Source organism: Epinephelus fuscoguttatus, linkage group LG1, assembly GCF_011397635.1.
Source record: "Epinephelus fuscoguttatus linkage group LG1, E.fuscoguttatus.final_Chr_v1".
Lineage (NCBI taxonomy): Eukaryota > Metazoa > Chordata > Actinopteri > Perciformes > Serranidae > Epinephelus > Epinephelus fuscoguttatus.
In genome coordinates this window covers 25,228,423-25,245,485 of record NC_064752.1, presented here as the reverse complement: position 1 = coordinate 25,245,485, position 17,063 = coordinate 25,228,423, and the positions used below count along the sequence as shown (strand labels likewise).

Here is a 17,063-nt window from a genome sequence, read left to right as displayed (position 1 = left end):
GCATTATTGCACTAAACCATGCAGCCGTTTGAAGGGATTCACTACTACATTTTTGTAACAAAATCACTGATAATATTTGATAATTTTGGTCTGTTTTTGTCCACTTAAACAATTCTTATCAACTGGAAGCACATCAAGATCACACCGAGTATCTGTGGAAGCATTTCAGCAGAACAAACCCTGACGTTAACAATCTTTGTATCAATGAAACAACTCTTGATGTCTCATCACTGATATGTGTTATGATGTGTTATGCTGCAGGTCTGTTATTTCTTTTCTCATCTGTGGTCTCATTTGCCAAAGTGCTCTGAGAAAATATTTCTTTTGGGAGGGGGGAGGGGGGAAACTCCTGGTCAGATTTAAGAGACGGGGTGTACGTGAGACAGCAGAGGGACATCATTCTGGGTCGTGTTGTGTATGATGCAATATATAGTACTGAGACTGTCTTGGCAAAGGTCAGAGGTGGATTGAAAGACACTGAAGTGAATGTTAGGTTAAGGTCCGAATCTACTGTCATGTAAAAACTGCTGCAGGTGCAGGACGTTCTATTTTTGTGCAAAGACAACTGCTAGGACCGGACATGCAAATGAAACTGGTGCAGATAATTCATTTTGAATTTCACAAAAGCCCACAAAAGCAGAATTTGCCAGAAGCAGCAGCGGCAGCAGCAGTGTCTGAGCTCAGCAGATTCTGTCTGTTTATTTACATTTTCATGCTGCAGCAGTTCGATTTAAAACTGTCGGTTGTGTAAATGCCTCGGAGAGCTTTAGTTAAAAACTGAGGTGGGCCTTGTCTAATGAATCCTCCCAAACACACAGATGCTATTAACCCTACAGCTGTCTAGTCATATAAATATATTCAGAGCTGTTAAACAAGGTGTTGGACAGTGACAATGAAAGATCTAAAAACTCAGAATACCCTGTCAACAAAGTTGTTGTGTCAACAGCTGTGTTTGGTCAATCACAGATAAAAACCCAGGGCTTAACTAAGTATAAAAGTTGGATACAGTGGTGAGGTTGCTCTTACTTTACATCAATAATGTAATTTTCTGCTACTAAAGGAAGCCTATGTTGTTTTTGACCAGCAGTAGCGCTATAGAGCAAAATATTTGTAAAGTCGGCAGGAGTTTTAGGGTGCTTTCAGACCTAGTGTTTGCTTGTCATGTGACTGCAGTTGGTTCAGATCGAGTTTGGAACATGTTCTCACCACAAACAAGCAGCAGTTTGGGGGCAAACGACCTTGAGTTTGATTGAACTGAACTGAACTGAACAGGGCAGATGTGAAAGCACCCTTAAAATCCTAACCAATTTTAAAAATTGGGTTGCATCTCACACACAGGGAGACACTTCACAGATGCTGTTCTCTCTGATGTCGAACGTGTACACACTACATGATTTGAAAATAATGGTGCAACACACACCGCTGGCTATTTTTAAGATTATCGTACCAGAGGGAGCATGAATGCACATCACATGATCTCATCAGGAAGACTGACATGCTTGCTGTAATGTTAGCAGTGCTTTGCAGTGAGATAAACAAAAGCATGATGCTTAATGACTTTAGACAAACGATCAACAGTTTGTCTGTTCTCCAAAACTCCACAGAGCACCTTTAATACTCCAACCCCACTATATCGTGAAGGGAAATATTGTACTTGTTACTTCACTACATTTATTTGACGGCTGTGGTTATTTTTCATTTAATATCTTATGCAGAAAAAACTATGCTGGAATTTAAGATTATTTTTATAGATGAAACTGTTAAAAAATAGCTTTATCTTGATGAGCTACATTAAAATACATACTGAATACATCAGTAATAATTATCTGATAATGAAATGCATGATATGGTGAGAGAACACAGGAGTATTTTTACCTGATACTTTAAGTTAATCCTTCTCTACTTTTACTTATGTAAATCTTAACTGCATGATTTATACTGGTATTTCTAGAGCAACTCCACTTAAAATAAAGATCTGAATACTTCCTTACATCGCTGTGTATTTAACACAAAGTAAATCCATCTGAGTTTTTAGATCCTTTATGATTCCACCGCCACAGTCCAACCTAAAACTGGGGCTGTCGTCTGTTCCTGCTGGGGGGTCATTTATTGGCCCGTTGAAAAATACATTTCAGCTGCCTCCCTGACTTTTTAGTGTTTGCTTACATGGCTGAGCCTGTGTGCAAAAATGTTAAACATGCTTGTCCTAGTTTAAGCAGCATGCACACTCGACACATTCTCTTCCTACATTTTGCACTCACACCGACAAATGCATAAGCGATAAGGCAGAAAACACTAAGAGCTGATCCACGTTATTTCTTTTTCAAGCACAAATGCACCGTGTGCCGTTTGTAGATCAAAAAAGAAGAATTTTGCAGTTGCTGTTTGATCTGACAGTCAGTAGATCCGAGCCTAAACCCAAAGAGATGAAAGATGTCAGTTAGAGTGCTTGCACGTGTCAGAGATGAAGAAGAGGCAGAATGAGCTGAATAAAGAGAAGGATTCCTATGGAGGACTGCAGTGCATGACCCCGTCCACACTCTGACGTGTTTTCCTGCAATGAGAGATCACAATAAATCCTCTTTTTCCAAAGCAAATGATTCGACATTTGTACATTTAGATAATAGTTGTTTTAACTTGTGCAATGGGACAGTTTAAAAAGAGAAACATGTTTTTGCAAGCATATACATTGTAGTTTGTAGAGAAGTTATAATGCAATGTGTCACAATCACAGCCAAAAGGAAATTTTGGAGTAAATCATTCATGATTAGTTGTTTAGTCTTCAATCTAGTAGCAGCTAGTATGATGACTGTTAACATTGGGTTATGCCAGGGGCAGGCAGGCTGCGGCTCCAGAGCCACATGCGGCTCTTAAGACCCTCTCCATTGGCTCCCTGTGACTTTGACATAAAATTACATGGAAAAGAATAACAGTTATTTTTTAACATTCAGATATTCACTTGCCATTGTTGTAGGCCTAGAGTGATTACTGCATTCTACAACTGTACAAATGTGTGGCCTATACATCAAATTAAAAAAGTTTTAACGTTTCATCAACTGAAACGTGAGTCATACGTCTACGACCCTGTGCCTTTTCCTCAAAATTTTGCTGAACCTCAGTAGCGATGGTTAGCCTGGAGTCCCTCTAGCAAGGCTGGCTATGGATTCCAAATCCAAAAAAGGTGAAGTCTTGGAGGAAATAGAGGATTTAATAGTGTGTGGGCAGATTTATTTGCTTTCAAGTTAAAGTACTACATAATTATAAATAGCCCACTACAGAGTGGCCACCTTGTAGTAAATCACATTAATGAATGCTCATTAAGACCTATTCGTAATGTTGATGGGCTACTTCAGACTTAATAGGCTGTTAACAATATGTTTTGCAGCTCCAGACAGATTTTTTTCTTTTTTTGCAATAATGGCTCTTTTAATAGGAAAGGTTGTCGACATCTGGGTTGTGCTAAAAAAAATAACTACCAGGAGTTCATACTATGTGTTGTCCAAAACAAAAAGGGTTTATAAGACACTAGAAGACTGAGTAAAAAGCTAGTTGTCATAGCAGGTGTGCTATTGTTTAAAGGCCCAGTGTGTAAAATGGGTTGAAAACAGTGACATCAGTGGTCAAATTCTAGATTGCAGGGCTCACTCGCTCACCCCTCCCGTCGGGTAAATGACGATGGCCTCGTAGGGACAAAAAGCCTTGCGCATAAGTTTTTCAGGAGTAGGTCTATCTAGCGATGAGGTGAATGTTTATTTAGAAATCTAAACCATGTTACGATATTGTAATGAATCCCTCACGAGCAGGAGACCAGAGGAGCGTTAGGGAAAAAGGCCAGTTTATTTGAGCACTCCAAAAACTCCGGTAACACTCCAGGGGGTAAAAGACTCCGTCCCAAACTCTGACTCTTCTAGCGTAACACACACACTTCATGAACACATACTTGTTTACCATACCGAGTGGGGACTCCCCTCCCCTCTCTGCTCCGCCAATCTCCAGCCCGCACACTGACTGACAGCGTAGCCGGTAAACAGAGCTCAGCTGTTTATTTAGCCTAGCAATATCTCCGGACTATAGTAGCTGCAATGGACGACTTTGAACGCGATTTTGAAGAGTTTCTTGTAGCGGACACAGACCCAGAGCCATACCTGTTTGAGCCGCAGCATACAGATGAGGAACTCCATGTGTTTGATGCTGAGCGGGTGAGAAGAGAGGCTGAATGCACAGAATGGGATTCGGTGCTACTGCTGCCATTGTTGGGGAGATATATCATCAGGAGGAAAAGCGCCGCAGAGAGTGCATCACAAGGAGTGAAGTTGCCTCTTCTTTTCCTCGCAGATGACAGTTCGGGTTCATTATCTCCTGTTGCATGGTATGTGTGGTCCATTCGCAAACTTTATAACTAAAAAAACTTTTCACTACTCTCTATTGACGAACTACTAACACTCTCTGCTGTTTCTTCCTCCTTCTTCCTTCCTTCCGCTGTCTTCGTTGGTTTATTTATACACGCGAAACACGTTCTCTGGCTGGCTGGATTGTCCGCTCGGTCTGCCGTACATACATGGCGGCGCAAGATGGCGACCTCTCTAAAGCAAGGCCCTTGCTATATATATATATAAAAGCATAATTATAAGGCTACGAAAACCAAACAAATTTTATTTTAAAGCGATTATACACTTATATAAACATATTAATGGGTAGAATATTCAGATTCAGATTCAGACTGACAATAAACCATGCCAAATATTACACACTGGCCCTTTAAATATGGGAATAACATCGCTCACGTTCAACTGGTCTCTTCTGGCAGAAATTCCCGGTGTTGCACTGATTTGTTGTTATCATGAAAAGTGACAGAAATACTTGCACCAAGAAGGCTAATAAAGAGCAGAAAGAGTTCAAACTCTCTGCCTCTGGGCAACCGATCATGCTGTGAAGTTGGTTTGAATGTCAGATTGTCAGTTTCGGAAAGTTACAGAAATTGTCGGACAGGGAGAGTGGGCTCCTAAAACTATTCGACCATACAAGAACAAGCAGATAAAGCTTTATGGCAGCTTTACTTAGAGTGAAGGGAATTTACCTTTATGAAATTCCAGTTGAAAGTTAGTCTGTGCTTTACTTACCTAGCTATGTTTTTAGGAAGTTAGCTTGATTCTGCCAAATAAGAAGTCGCAGAGTAAGATAGTTGGCTTGACAATTGCCAGCTACACTGTGTTATGATCATACATGTAATTCTATTATAACTAATGACTGTTAACCACCTTAAAGTCTGCTTTAAAAATCACATGTAGCATACTCTGATTAAGCAGTTTAAGTTCTTCTTTTAATGAACTACATTATTGATTATAATGTTTTCGTATGAAGTTAGTCAGCTAGCTTAGTTAACTACTGTTTGTTTGATGACCCTATGCCATAACCCGACGTACACCTCCCCAGAAATGTAACTACATGCAGTGGCGATGCAGACCACCTGTCTATTTCTATAAGCTGAAATCATTTCCCTCAGTGGAAACAAAGCTTTTATTTACTTTAATTTCATGGATAAGACACAATAAATTGTGAAGACAAGAAAGCTTCCACAAATGTAGAATTTTAAGTCTTCTGGGATTTATACTTCGGGATTCATCTTCCTGGCTTCATATGACCAGAGGAAATCTCCACTTGTCAATAGGCTAATTTCTATAATGTAAAATGCCATGGGCTTGTGCTAAAGCATTAGCATGTTGTATTTGTGGGGAAAATGTGTCCAGCAAAAGACATGTGATTTGTCTATAAATGCTGCTTGTTATGGTGAAGCTGATTTGTGTATCTGAGGTTGAAATTGTCCCTATAAGCCATGTTTAATGTGTGTTTTGAATCAACTAAACTTTACAGCACTTCACAGAAACCCTGCCGCCAACCAGTGTTTTGGAAGTGTAACTGCAGAGTGACACAGACACCACCAAACAAGTATAAATGCTCACAACAGCATAGGCCACATGTATAGGCTACGGTGTAGGGTCTACATAGAAAACAATATAAAAATACAAAATATAATTTCTGTGCTTACAAAAATGTTTTTCTGTGCTCAAAATGTCCCATCGCACACTGAGGCACAAACGCCATACTTATAGTGTATCTACTTACTAAGGCACTGTAGTCAAAGCAGGATGTCGGGCCTTTACGATATCGCGCGTTGCTCAGTACTTCGCATGGATTCTCCTCCTGAACTGTTTGCTTTCAGTTAAGGGAGGAAACAGTGAACTCACCTGCCACGCATGATTAATGAGATTTTCACCTGCAGCACAAATAAAAGCACAGCAGAGTGTATGAGCGTGAAAAGGATACACTCTGTCCTGATCTGTGTCAACCTCTCTATCTCACAGGAGCTGCAGGGGAGCGTCTCAGCGACCACAAACAGGAGGTTGGTGTTTTCTATCCTCTTGGCATGGAACAGCCTGTGGGAGACAGTGATGAATATTTCAGCCAGCTTCATACACGATGTACAGTACAGGTATGAGAGCACAAACACATTCTGCTGATGCTTCAGGAAAAAAAAAAAAAAAAAAAAACGCACCGTGAGCAGTTTCCACAGTCCTGCAGCACATTGTAGGAGTTGGTGGTGTTTGTGAAGTAGAACTGGCTCTGGATGGTCACACAGCTGCTTTCCCTCGTCTCGAAAGCGTCAACCAGGAGATCATCTAGAGCACAAACACATCCAAATTTAACATTTTATATAATGTTTATTAATTCATAAAGCTGATTTAAAATGATTCTCACACAGAGTTTATGTACACATTCATCTAAATGTTGTTTCTGGGTGCTGTGGTGCAAGACCTCATTTCATTGTTAACAAACTCCCCTTTTAATGGGGTCATCTCAGAATGTGTTTATGTTAACAGAAGTTTGGGCCAGAAAATAAGGACAAAATGCAAATGAGCTGCTTGTGCTGCTACTTCATCTAATTTGTATAATTTTTAACATAAAAACAGAAACATAATGAGCCTTAAAATTCCTGGATCCATTATTCACGCGGATACTCATGTCGCACACAATGATATTGTTATGATGCACAGATTCACCTTGGTAGAGCCAGCTGTTGTAGGCCAGGCCGTACAGGAGCTGCTGCATCACAGACCTGAAACAGTGTTCACATTGCACTTTATTGGATAATGAAATACAATCTGTAAACATCAATAAATATCAGTTGACACATGTCACAGCTACAGCAACACAAGTCTAAAATTAAGCACCCTGGCTTCATGTGCAGGAGTCTGTACACAGTTTGAATTGTTTCAAAGGTCACCTCACATGCTCTTGGTGTCATTGGACTTAAGAAACTGGACTGTAGAAAACAAAGTCTCACCATGCCACCGTCGAAGTCCACCACGCCACGCTGAGGATGTCAGCAATGGACGGCTGCAGATACACAGAGTCGTTACAGATAAAAGGTTTCCACCAAAACATTATAAAACGTCCCAGAATCTAAAATCTGCAGGTGGTCTCTTACCACAAAGATGCCCCTGGGTGCTGCACCAGTATGGCTGCTGCTGATGGGTTCACATGCAGACTGGTAGTGGAAAGACTGACGGCGAGTGAAGATTGAGTTGTTGTAGAGTGCGTGCATCAGGTACGGGTCGACATCACCAAAGAAAAGGCCGATCTGTGATGGACGAAAGAAAGAAAATAAAGTTACAGAGAGGAAATCATCTTTTCCACTTGTTTATTTCTTCTTGATTTCATTTCGCTACATTTCTTTGGCCCTGCGGTGTGAGCTGAGCTGAGCTGAACTGAACTGGACATTGGGATGACTTGAGAAAAATACTTGAGTAAAAAGTGCAGTCTGCGATTCTAAGACAATTCACTTTTTGCCAAATTCAGCCAGTAGCCTATCTCCTCATGGTCCGCTAGCTCTCAGCTATGCTTCTATAAATAGGAAACAAACAACGTGGCTCAGACTTGGCCACACAACACTATTCTGGTCAGTAAACAACAGAAGGTGTTTATACTCGTGTGCAGGTCTAGGGAAAGGCCATGGATTTGTAAAGAGAAAGGAAGTGGGAGCGAGACAAAGGGGTGTATTTGTGTGGGTGCTGAGTTTAAATATCATCAATCCTTCTCCAGGATTGCTGATTGTACCTTTAATTATTAAAGTGCTTTATGTTTCTCGGGAGAAAGATAGTTGATTGTTGAGTCTCATTCCCAGGTCGTCAAATAGCGACGCTTTGGGTTGGGAGTCGGACCAAACCACCAATCTTAAGTGTTGGGAAATATTTTTCTCCAGAGAAGCATACACCACTTATTAATGATCCTGTGACAAAAACTACTTTTGAAACACACAAAATATGATGTAAAACACACAATAACACCAAACAAAACCTCAGAAATTCACATCTGCTTACAAAACATGACTTAGAATTTTATATTTTTAGTTCTGCATCACTTTCAAAATATGAACTAGAAAGACAAACATGCCTAAATGCAAACTTTCTTCTCAGAAATAGACATTTCAAGTTATACTACTATAAGAGTAGCACATGACCACACAAAGACGTACCTTTTTCCAGTGATCTCTCTGATTGGACATAACCAGGAACCCGCCATCATCAATGAGATAGCAGAGGAGGTCCTACAGACGACACGATACAGGTAACTTTTTGCTAAATCTCAAGATACAGGTTGTCTTGACTTTATAAGAGGAGACAGCAGACTCTAAAAAACCTTCAGGCAAGTGTGAAAAGCTAAAAACCAAGCATGTCTCCATGCATGATAAAAATACCCCAATTTTTTCTACATAAAAATATATTAAACTGCAAAAAACATTTCTCTCATGAGTCATTAAAATCAAACATATCAGACTCCACTGTCAGAGCTAGGGATGCACAATAATATCGGCACGTCATTAGTATCCGCAGATAACGGCTTTAACAAGACATTGGTATTGGCAAAAAATGAAAATTTCTCTCGACATAACAAGCTGATAAATGCTTTAATACTGTGACTTTAATTAGTTGACATAGGTCAGATTTGCCCTGTCAAGACTGTCTCAGGGAGAGCATCATCCGAGCCTGTTAAAGTGTGAATTTTATTTGAAACTGTTACATTAAAATAAATATGGCATACTTTACATGTAACCTACGTTGGATTAGGGTTTCTTATTTTTACCAGTAAACGTGTATATTTTGAAAAGCATTGTATTTTATGTCTGCATCTACCAGTGGCCCATCACGATAACAGCAGGCATAATAACAAGAGAATGCCACTACAGGACAGTCTTAATGTTCTCTGCAGAAAAATAGATGCTTATATCAGTAGCTGCATCTGCAATCACCCAAAATGAGTTGGATAATGTCAGTATATCTAATACCCGTAACAATCCAATATCATGCATCCCTATTCAAAGAAAGCCCATTTATATGACACAAAGAGATTTCTGTGCACTTGCTCCAATTTTCTACTAATTAAATGTCAAAACAGAATAATGGAGACCAAACACCGGAAGACTTAAAAAATGATTTTAAAAGACTAAAGTCTGACATCCGCTGACATCTAAAGACAAGGGGATCTTGCGGGTTCACTCTTTGTACGACTACAACTAGATTCATGTGAGATTATTTCACATCCTGCTTACCTGCTTCAGGTTTTGGGTTTTGTCGCTTCAATTGCTACCAGCCTCTGTTGGTTAGCAGCACTATTTTAGTGTCTTTGAGAGAAAATTTAACCTCTGAATAAAAAAAAAGAATAAAACAGAAATTATTCTTACGTCAGTGTTCACTTCACAGTCCATCTCACAGCTCCTGGATGGTCCACACTGTTGTAACAAAGAATGTAATGAGACAATGATGTCACTTTTGTTACAGTGAATGAAGTTTAATTAAATAATTGATGACTATTAGTAATAAGTGGCACCATGTTGTACCTTGTGTGAGCCCTGTCGACTGTCTGACACATTGCTGGCCAGGATCTTAAACTTGTCCACCCATGCCTCCAGGTCCAGCTTCACTCCGACCACTGAGTGACAACATCCACAGGATCAGAGCAGAGAGCGGAGGAAGAAGATCAAAAACAAGATCAAAAAAACATTCCTGGGAATCCCACATGATGCCACATTAAGTTTGCCACATTAAAGTATTTTTCTTACCTGAAGGTTTGAGCAGTTTGCCTCCCAGATTCACCTCCACAGCTGAACTAACCAGAATTCCAGCAGTGCCGTTTTCTGCACCTACAGGGTCGTCCAACGCTGTTCACAAACAAAAGAAAAAAACAACAACAACAACAACAAAAAAAAAACCGACTGAGGTGATGTCACAGTCTGATGTCACACATCACACATGTTATCTTTTCACAATCGTAACCTCTCTCTCAGCCCCACAGCTGTGATGACACCTAAAACAGTTTGCTGATTAAAACTGTGAGATTATTTTTTCATCATGACTCAAGCTTGTTAAAATGATCACTGATCATTTACAGTTAGGTCACATTCGATGAACCTGAGGTGTTGCACTTTAAGCTGTTGTGTGTGGTTTTGTTTGGGTTTTTTGGCCACTTGGTGGCAGCAGAAACACGCTGTGAACACAATATTGACCTATCATTACAGCTGATCCGGTGAGCTTGTTAGCACACAGTTGCTTAGTTACACATTTAGCAGTTACACAGCAACACCATTATTTATTTGGAGTCGTGTTCCTGGTCACCTGATGAGCGTAAGTTCAATATTTACTCTCTTTCAGTTCTGTTTCGTCTTCACTAAACAAGTAGTGTACAGTGTGTTTTCAGAGCTTTTTTGCCTGCTGCAACCAAAAACGATGCTGTGAGTTTGAGACAAAAAGTAAAGTTAGTGGTAAAGTGGTTTGTAAAACCAAAACAATGAGCTGAAAGATCCTATAATGCTTTATTCACTCATTTATTTTCAGTAACCGCTTATCTTGTTAGGGGTCGCGGGGGGCTGGAGCCTATCCCAGCCGAGACAGAGACAGACAACCATTCACACTCCCACTCACACCTACGGACAATTTAGAGGCACCAGGTAACCTAACTTGCTTGTCAACAGCAATGTCTCTTTCCAGAAATCATGACCCTGTTACTCAAGATAATCCACAGACCTTGTTGTGGGCAGCTTCATGTAGGAACTATTTTCTGTCTACTGAATTAAATCCGCCACCTGTATCACTGCCAACTGTCCCTTTAAGCTAACTGCAGAGATGGGAGATAACTCTCTGCATGTTGATCACTATGAGTGACCCCTCTCACACATACATTTTGGCAACAATTAAATCGTAGGCCTACGATTTAATTGTTGCCAAAATGGAATTGACCTGGATAAATGAGAATATCCACAGACCTCTCACACATACACACAGTCATTTGATCCATTGTTATTGTAAATATCTTGACTGAAGCTACTTTAAAATGTGTTGTCACAGTTACTCACAGGATCTCGATGGAGCTCTGAACATGTAGCCTTTGTTGTCAAGACTCCGTCTGTAGTAATTTGAATTGAAGGGTTCAGGATCCTCATCCCAAAGATCAGCAGCTCTGCACAGACACAACACAAACCATTTAACAAACAGTTTATAAACAGAGTATACGTGAGATTAATCATTATTAGATGACTCTTATTAAGCTGTAACTGATGATTACAACACATTGTTGTTAAATGGTAAATAAATACTGTGTAGTGCATCTATAAATATTATTTGGGTGGTCATTATAAAGCTGCAATGTTTATAGCTGCAGTACACGTAATCAATTGATCATTTAACATGGTATTATAATCATCAATTACTTTAACTTTATTACGGCATCTAAATGTTTACAGATTGTTTAAAAACAAAATATTACTTAATATAGTATATAAAATGTTATAAAGTGTGCAACAATAAACTGTTAAATGACCATAAATTATGGTATTACTGATAATTAGTAAACATTATTAGTTAATATTTCATTGTTTGTTAACAGTAAAATAACTGTTAACTAAAGTTTAATCATTTCAGTTTCTGTATCAACATATAAATGGTATAATTATAATAACAATTATTAATGATGGTTATTATAAAGTGTTACCAAATAGGTGTAATTATCTGCTTCAGTAAGTACATTAATCTTACTCACACGTTGGGAAAAACCCGTGTTATTCCTCCATCGGTGGACGCAAACACAGCCAGGAAGCCGTACCTGTAAAAACAGTTTTTACTTAGCCAGCTCAGTTTGTTTTAACTCTGACACTCTGAAGCAGATTGATGTTAATTTGCACAAAGTGTCTTTCTATGAAATAAAGTCTTCACCATGGTGGATGGTGTGAAAAGCAACAAACAAGCTGACTCACGCATTCAGGTCCTTGTTCTTCCAAACACGAGAAGCCAGCTGCCCGATAATCCTGGAATCCAAAATTAGGTTGTGGATGAGGCCTTGGTCACCTGAGATTAAACAAACAAACAAACAAAAAACAAAAAAACAAATTAATTTCTGGCAAAAGTTCAGTTAGGAAGACTATACTGTTGCATGTTTAGGCCTCTAATTTATTTCTCACACTCTCTGCCATTCACTTCTCGCAGGCATGCTCTCTCCTAATTCCTTGCTTTCATTGTCAATTAAGATATCAGCTGTTCTGTCAGCTGATCTCATCTGACCAATCACACAGCAGCACACCTTCCACAGTTAGAAATTAGCACCTGCCACCAGCCAAATGCAGGTAAAATAGTCAAGTGGCTGCCAGATTTTCTTCACTCACCAGCCAAAAAAACAATTGTAATCTACTGAGTGGCTGGTGAATCAATCAGCCACAGTGGCAGGTGGAGGATAAGGTTAGCTATCAACCCTTACACCTTCATTGTCAGCCTATCATCTTGCTCCTTCTTGTTATAAATTTGAATCTCTGTGTGCCTTTAGTATGTTCATGCTGCAGGTTGGCGCACCCTCCACCTCCCCACCACTGCCTCGTCTTCACAAATTCATCACCTTCATCAACCTCATCAGTCTCAGCAGAGTCATCAACCACCTCCACCTGTGTCTGGACACCACGGGGGGATTTATCTTGCTGTTGCTCAGGACAGACACTCATTGATTACAAAATCTACCTGTAGAGTCTAAATGCCAAAGACTTTCACACAAATCTTGATCATCATTATCTGTTAATGTGTTCACCCGTAATCTGTATTAAACTATTGTCTTTTCTTCATTCACCTGTCTCTCCCGTTTGAAGAATATTGCCTCATGTGTGTATCTGCAGCAGTGGCAAATACTGTAAACAACAGTTTGCTGTTAAGATACTCACACTCATCAGATTCTGGGGAAATGTCCAACATAAGGGAGAGGAAGTTCTGCAAAAACTGGGTGTTGTTGTCAGACAGATGCAGACGTTTGCAGTATTCCCTGGAGAAACAGAGGTCAGAATTAATCAGACTTTTCCATTTACTAACAGACAGAAACACGAGGGGGAGGAGAGATGGTAGTCACCTTGGAGCCAGAAACACATGTCCTGAGGATTCAAAGGAGCTGGGCAGCAATGACTGCATATCTGTAACAAGAGGCAGTGATGTTAGCTTTTTCATCTTATCTCTGAATCTTAATAAACACAGGACCTTGAAAGCTCTGCCTCTGTACTCACACTGGAGCTGCAGCATCACATCACTCAGGTCCGCCTGGATGTAGAACTCATTGTAGGGTGGTAGTACCAGACCGAGACTGCAGGTGGCAGCAGCCCAACAGGGAGACAGATGAATGAGGAAACACATAGAGGAAGGGAGAGTGAATCCATCTGTGCGTGCAGTTCTCGTCAGGCTACAGCTGGTTGGTTGTTATTTTTGATTCACAACATTGTAGCTGCTCACCTGTAATCTGTGCCGTTGATAGGAGTCCAGGTGTAGCTCCTGTACACCTCATCGATGTATTGCTACAGTAGAGGAGACATTTGAGGACACTTCAGTCAACTAAAGCAAACGAGCTACAGTTTCCTGCTTTTACTTTACATAATGTGTGAAATATGGTTTTTGTGAGGTGTTTGGACCTGAGGACGTAACAGTTTACTCAGAATACAATCCTCAGGGGAGCTTAATTCAAAGGACTAAACATGAAAATTCGACTTATGACAGGAATATGTTATGAACACTTTAATACAGGGGCTAACACCAGACAACATCAGAAAAATTAATGTTTTCTGACACTGTTACAGTTTTCTTATACCAATATTTTTTGTTAACATGAAAGCAAGCAGGTCAAGAAAAGTATAGCCTGCAACTTGCCATCATCTTTGATAATAACCTTAGCATAAACAAGGATGTTAACACAGTTGTCCAGTCTTGTTTTCTGCAGCTCAAGAGCCTCTCTAAGATGAGTTCAATTTGATCTCGTAAAACTCTAGAAACTGTCATTTGGCTTTTATTTACTCTCGTTTGGACAACTGTAACTCTGTGCACACGTCTGAGTCAACAGAGTTTACACTAATTACAGCTTGTCCAAAATTCAGCAGCCAGACTCCTCACCGAAACCAAAACAAGAGAGCACATATTTTAGCTTCTCTTCACTGGCTTCCAGTAAATTTTACAATCGATTTTAAGATATTAGATAACCTTTAAGGCCCGCTTTGGACTTGCACCTAAGCACATCTCAGATCTTCTGAGTTTCTGAGTATATGCATGGTTGTAACCTGAGGTCTTCAGCCAAGCCTCTGCTGGCCATTCAGCAATCTAGGCTGAAAACCAAGGACCTTTTCTGATCGGGCCCCCACTCTCTGGAACAACCTCCCTGAGGAGATCAGACTGGCGAGTTCCTGATCCTCTTTTAAATCCCTCTTAAAAACACAGTTTTAAAAATGTGTTTTCACAGAGTTTATGGCCTGAGTTCACTTTTATCTGTAAGTCACTTCTTAAAGCCTCTTAAAGTACAAAGTCCTATATAAATAAAGTTTATCATTATTATTATTATTATTATTACTATTTTCCAGCTAAAATCAGTACAAAGAGCTGCTCCTAAATGGATATTGTAATCTGGATCTGAGTTTTTCAAAAAGATGATAACAGTTTAACTAAAAACAAAAAAAAAAAAAATCAAATATGAAATTTACTCAGATTCAATGTATGTGGTCAAAAACACTATATAGGGCAAAAATACAATTTGGGCCTTTAAAAAGTTCTTTACTTACACTTTACTTATTTGGAAATAAATACATAGTGAACACTGAAAATTATCAATTAGAAAAAAATCTAAATAGATTTTTTTGGTAGGCCTTTTTTATGTGCCTAAATACATTTTGCTGCTGCCTCCATCCACAGCAGTACATTGCTTAGCTTTGGTGGCAGTTATCCTGTCTGTTTCTCCAAACTGGGGGCATGCAAACTGCTATCTACTGTATGTAATACACTGACTATAGTTAAGTACCTCATATAACACCATTTTTAAAAAAATCTGAACCCTCCCTTTCAATAACACGAGACAGCCTCTCCAAACCTGCCACTTTTTAGCAGCCAAGCTACAGTCAAAAAAGGACCTACAATAAAAACCAATCAGTAAAATTTAATGGTAACCAAATGTATAGTTCAAATAAGAAACAGGTTGTAAAACAGATACATAATGTTCTTTAAACATATTCATCATACTCCAGATTAGAGCTGACCATAAAATATGTGAGCTCTACAGTACATGACGGCTACATTCAGATTAAAGAGCTGAAATATGTGAAACTCTTCAGAGAGAGATTTTACTTGCCTCATCAATTGACTTGATGAGAGTTTTGATCTGCATTTCACCTGGTCTTCCATCAATCATTTGTCGCCGGATCTAGAAAATGAAAAAACAAAACTTTTTTTTTTTTTGACAGAAACATTATGAAAACATGTTACTGTACATGGGGCCTTCAGTTACACATTCGGCAGGTAATCCTGAGGCAGATAATGTTGTTCACTAGCCCAGTAATAATTTCAAACAACAACAACAAGGCCTAAAACTAGAAGCTTTTCATTCTTACTTGGTACTACATGCTCACCTCTTCTTTATTGTTGTCCTCCACCTCTGCATCCAGGAAGTCCAGCGTCACAGGCTCTGGCAGGTTCACCAGCTGAGAGGAGTCGAATGAGAAAAATCCATTTACATTAACATCGCATGCAGAGCAGGCAAATCAGCATCATACTTATCTAAACTACATATAAACAATCAAATTTTTAAACCACAAGGGGCCTGTATTCTCTATATGCCTCCTCTTCCCTCCAACGTGCAGTAAAATAGTTTATTAGGGAAGTTAAATATACACCACCTTTGGCAGAAGATTAGGGTGAAGCAGAAGATATCCATTTGGGTCGATGGCAAATATGTACCCATTGGCTCCAAGCTGTTAATGATAAAAGCAAGAAGTAGCAGTGTGTTAGTCTGTCCTCTCCACCACAAGAACAAAATGTGACTAATGATGGTGCTAATGAGATGCACATACATTGTAGCGTGGTGTTAGTCGCTTTATCTCGTCAAGATGCACGTCGACTCCCATGACACCTAATATCAGCTGATTCTGGTTGGACAAAATACATACAGCTGGTTAAAAGGAATAGTTTTACATTTTGGGAAAAATGCTTATTTGCTCTCTGGATGATATATAGAAGATACAGCGGATACTGCTCTCATGTCTGTCTGGTTAATACAGTAAGTAGCTAGAGCCAGAAGCAGGTTAGCTTAGCACAAAGAAGTTAATGCGCCAAGCCAAGAAATAGTCAAGGTACATATCCAGCTGTTACACCAAATCATGTTGAATTTAAGGCCCTGACACACCAAACTGACAGTCAGCTGTCAGTCAGTGTTGGGCTGCTGGTGAGCATCCGTCGCCACGGTTGGTGTAGTGTGTCCTGCACCATTGGCCCTCACTGACTTCTTTTTTTTTGGGGCCGATTCAGCATGTCGAACTGGTGTCAGCAATGACAGAGATCATTGGTGAATGAAATCACTCTGACTGGCAGCTCAGCTCAGAGCACAAGAAGAGAAATGGTAGTGAGGAAAGTAAACAATCAGCTAAAATCGAGAGGGAGTGAGACCAAAACAAACTTGTTACACAAGGTAAGATTTTTTTTTTTTAAACATGGAGCTCTTTAGCAATACAGACTACT

At 39.6% G+C, this 17,063-nt stretch overlaps 1 protein-coding gene across 1 annotated transcript in view; it reads right to left on the bottom strand.

Moving 5' to 3' along the window:
• Nucleotides 1–1,763: 1,763 nt before the first annotated feature.
• LOC125894114 (voltage-dependent calcium channel subunit alpha-2/delta-2-like) overlaps nucleotides 1,764–17,063 on the bottom strand; it is a 67,509-nt gene continuing 52,209 nt past the window's right edge. The window contains exons 17-38 of the mRNA XM_049585310.1: nucleotides 16,400–16,474; nucleotides 16,226–16,300; nucleotides 15,959–16,030; nucleotides 15,682–15,753; nucleotides 13,809–13,870; nucleotides 13,586–13,662; nucleotides 13,435–13,495; nucleotides 13,253–13,350; nucleotides 12,305–12,395; nucleotides 12,091–12,153; nucleotides 11,408–11,511; nucleotides 10,118–10,216; nucleotides 9,896–9,987; nucleotides 9,740–9,787; nucleotides 8,534–8,605; nucleotides 7,487–7,639; nucleotides 7,343–7,395; nucleotides 7,059–7,114; nucleotides 6,554–6,677; nucleotides 6,325–6,434; nucleotides 6,124–6,206; nucleotides 1,764–2,554 (exon numbers count right to left, since the gene is read on the bottom strand). Of these exons, the coding sequence (XP_049441267.1) occupies nucleotides 2,459–2,554; nucleotides 6,124–6,206; nucleotides 6,325–6,434; nucleotides 6,554–6,677; nucleotides 7,059–7,114; nucleotides 7,343–7,395; nucleotides 7,487–7,639; nucleotides 8,534–8,605; nucleotides 9,740–9,787; nucleotides 9,896–9,987; nucleotides 10,118–10,216; nucleotides 11,408–11,511; nucleotides 12,091–12,153; nucleotides 12,305–12,395; nucleotides 13,253–13,350; nucleotides 13,435–13,495; nucleotides 13,586–13,662; nucleotides 13,809–13,870; nucleotides 15,682–15,753; nucleotides 15,959–16,030; nucleotides 16,226–16,300; nucleotides 16,400–16,474 (1,836 nt within the window). The 3' untranslated portion in view covers nucleotides 1,764–2,458. The remainder of the gene's footprint in view (nucleotides 2,555–6,123; nucleotides 6,207–6,324; nucleotides 6,435–6,553; nucleotides 6,678–7,058; nucleotides 7,115–7,342; nucleotides 7,396–7,486; nucleotides 7,640–8,533; nucleotides 8,606–9,739; nucleotides 9,788–9,895; nucleotides 9,988–10,117; nucleotides 10,217–11,407; nucleotides 11,512–12,090; nucleotides 12,154–12,304; nucleotides 12,396–13,252; nucleotides 13,351–13,434; nucleotides 13,496–13,585; nucleotides 13,663–13,808; nucleotides 13,871–15,681; nucleotides 15,754–15,958; nucleotides 16,031–16,225; nucleotides 16,301–16,399; nucleotides 16,475–17,063) is intronic.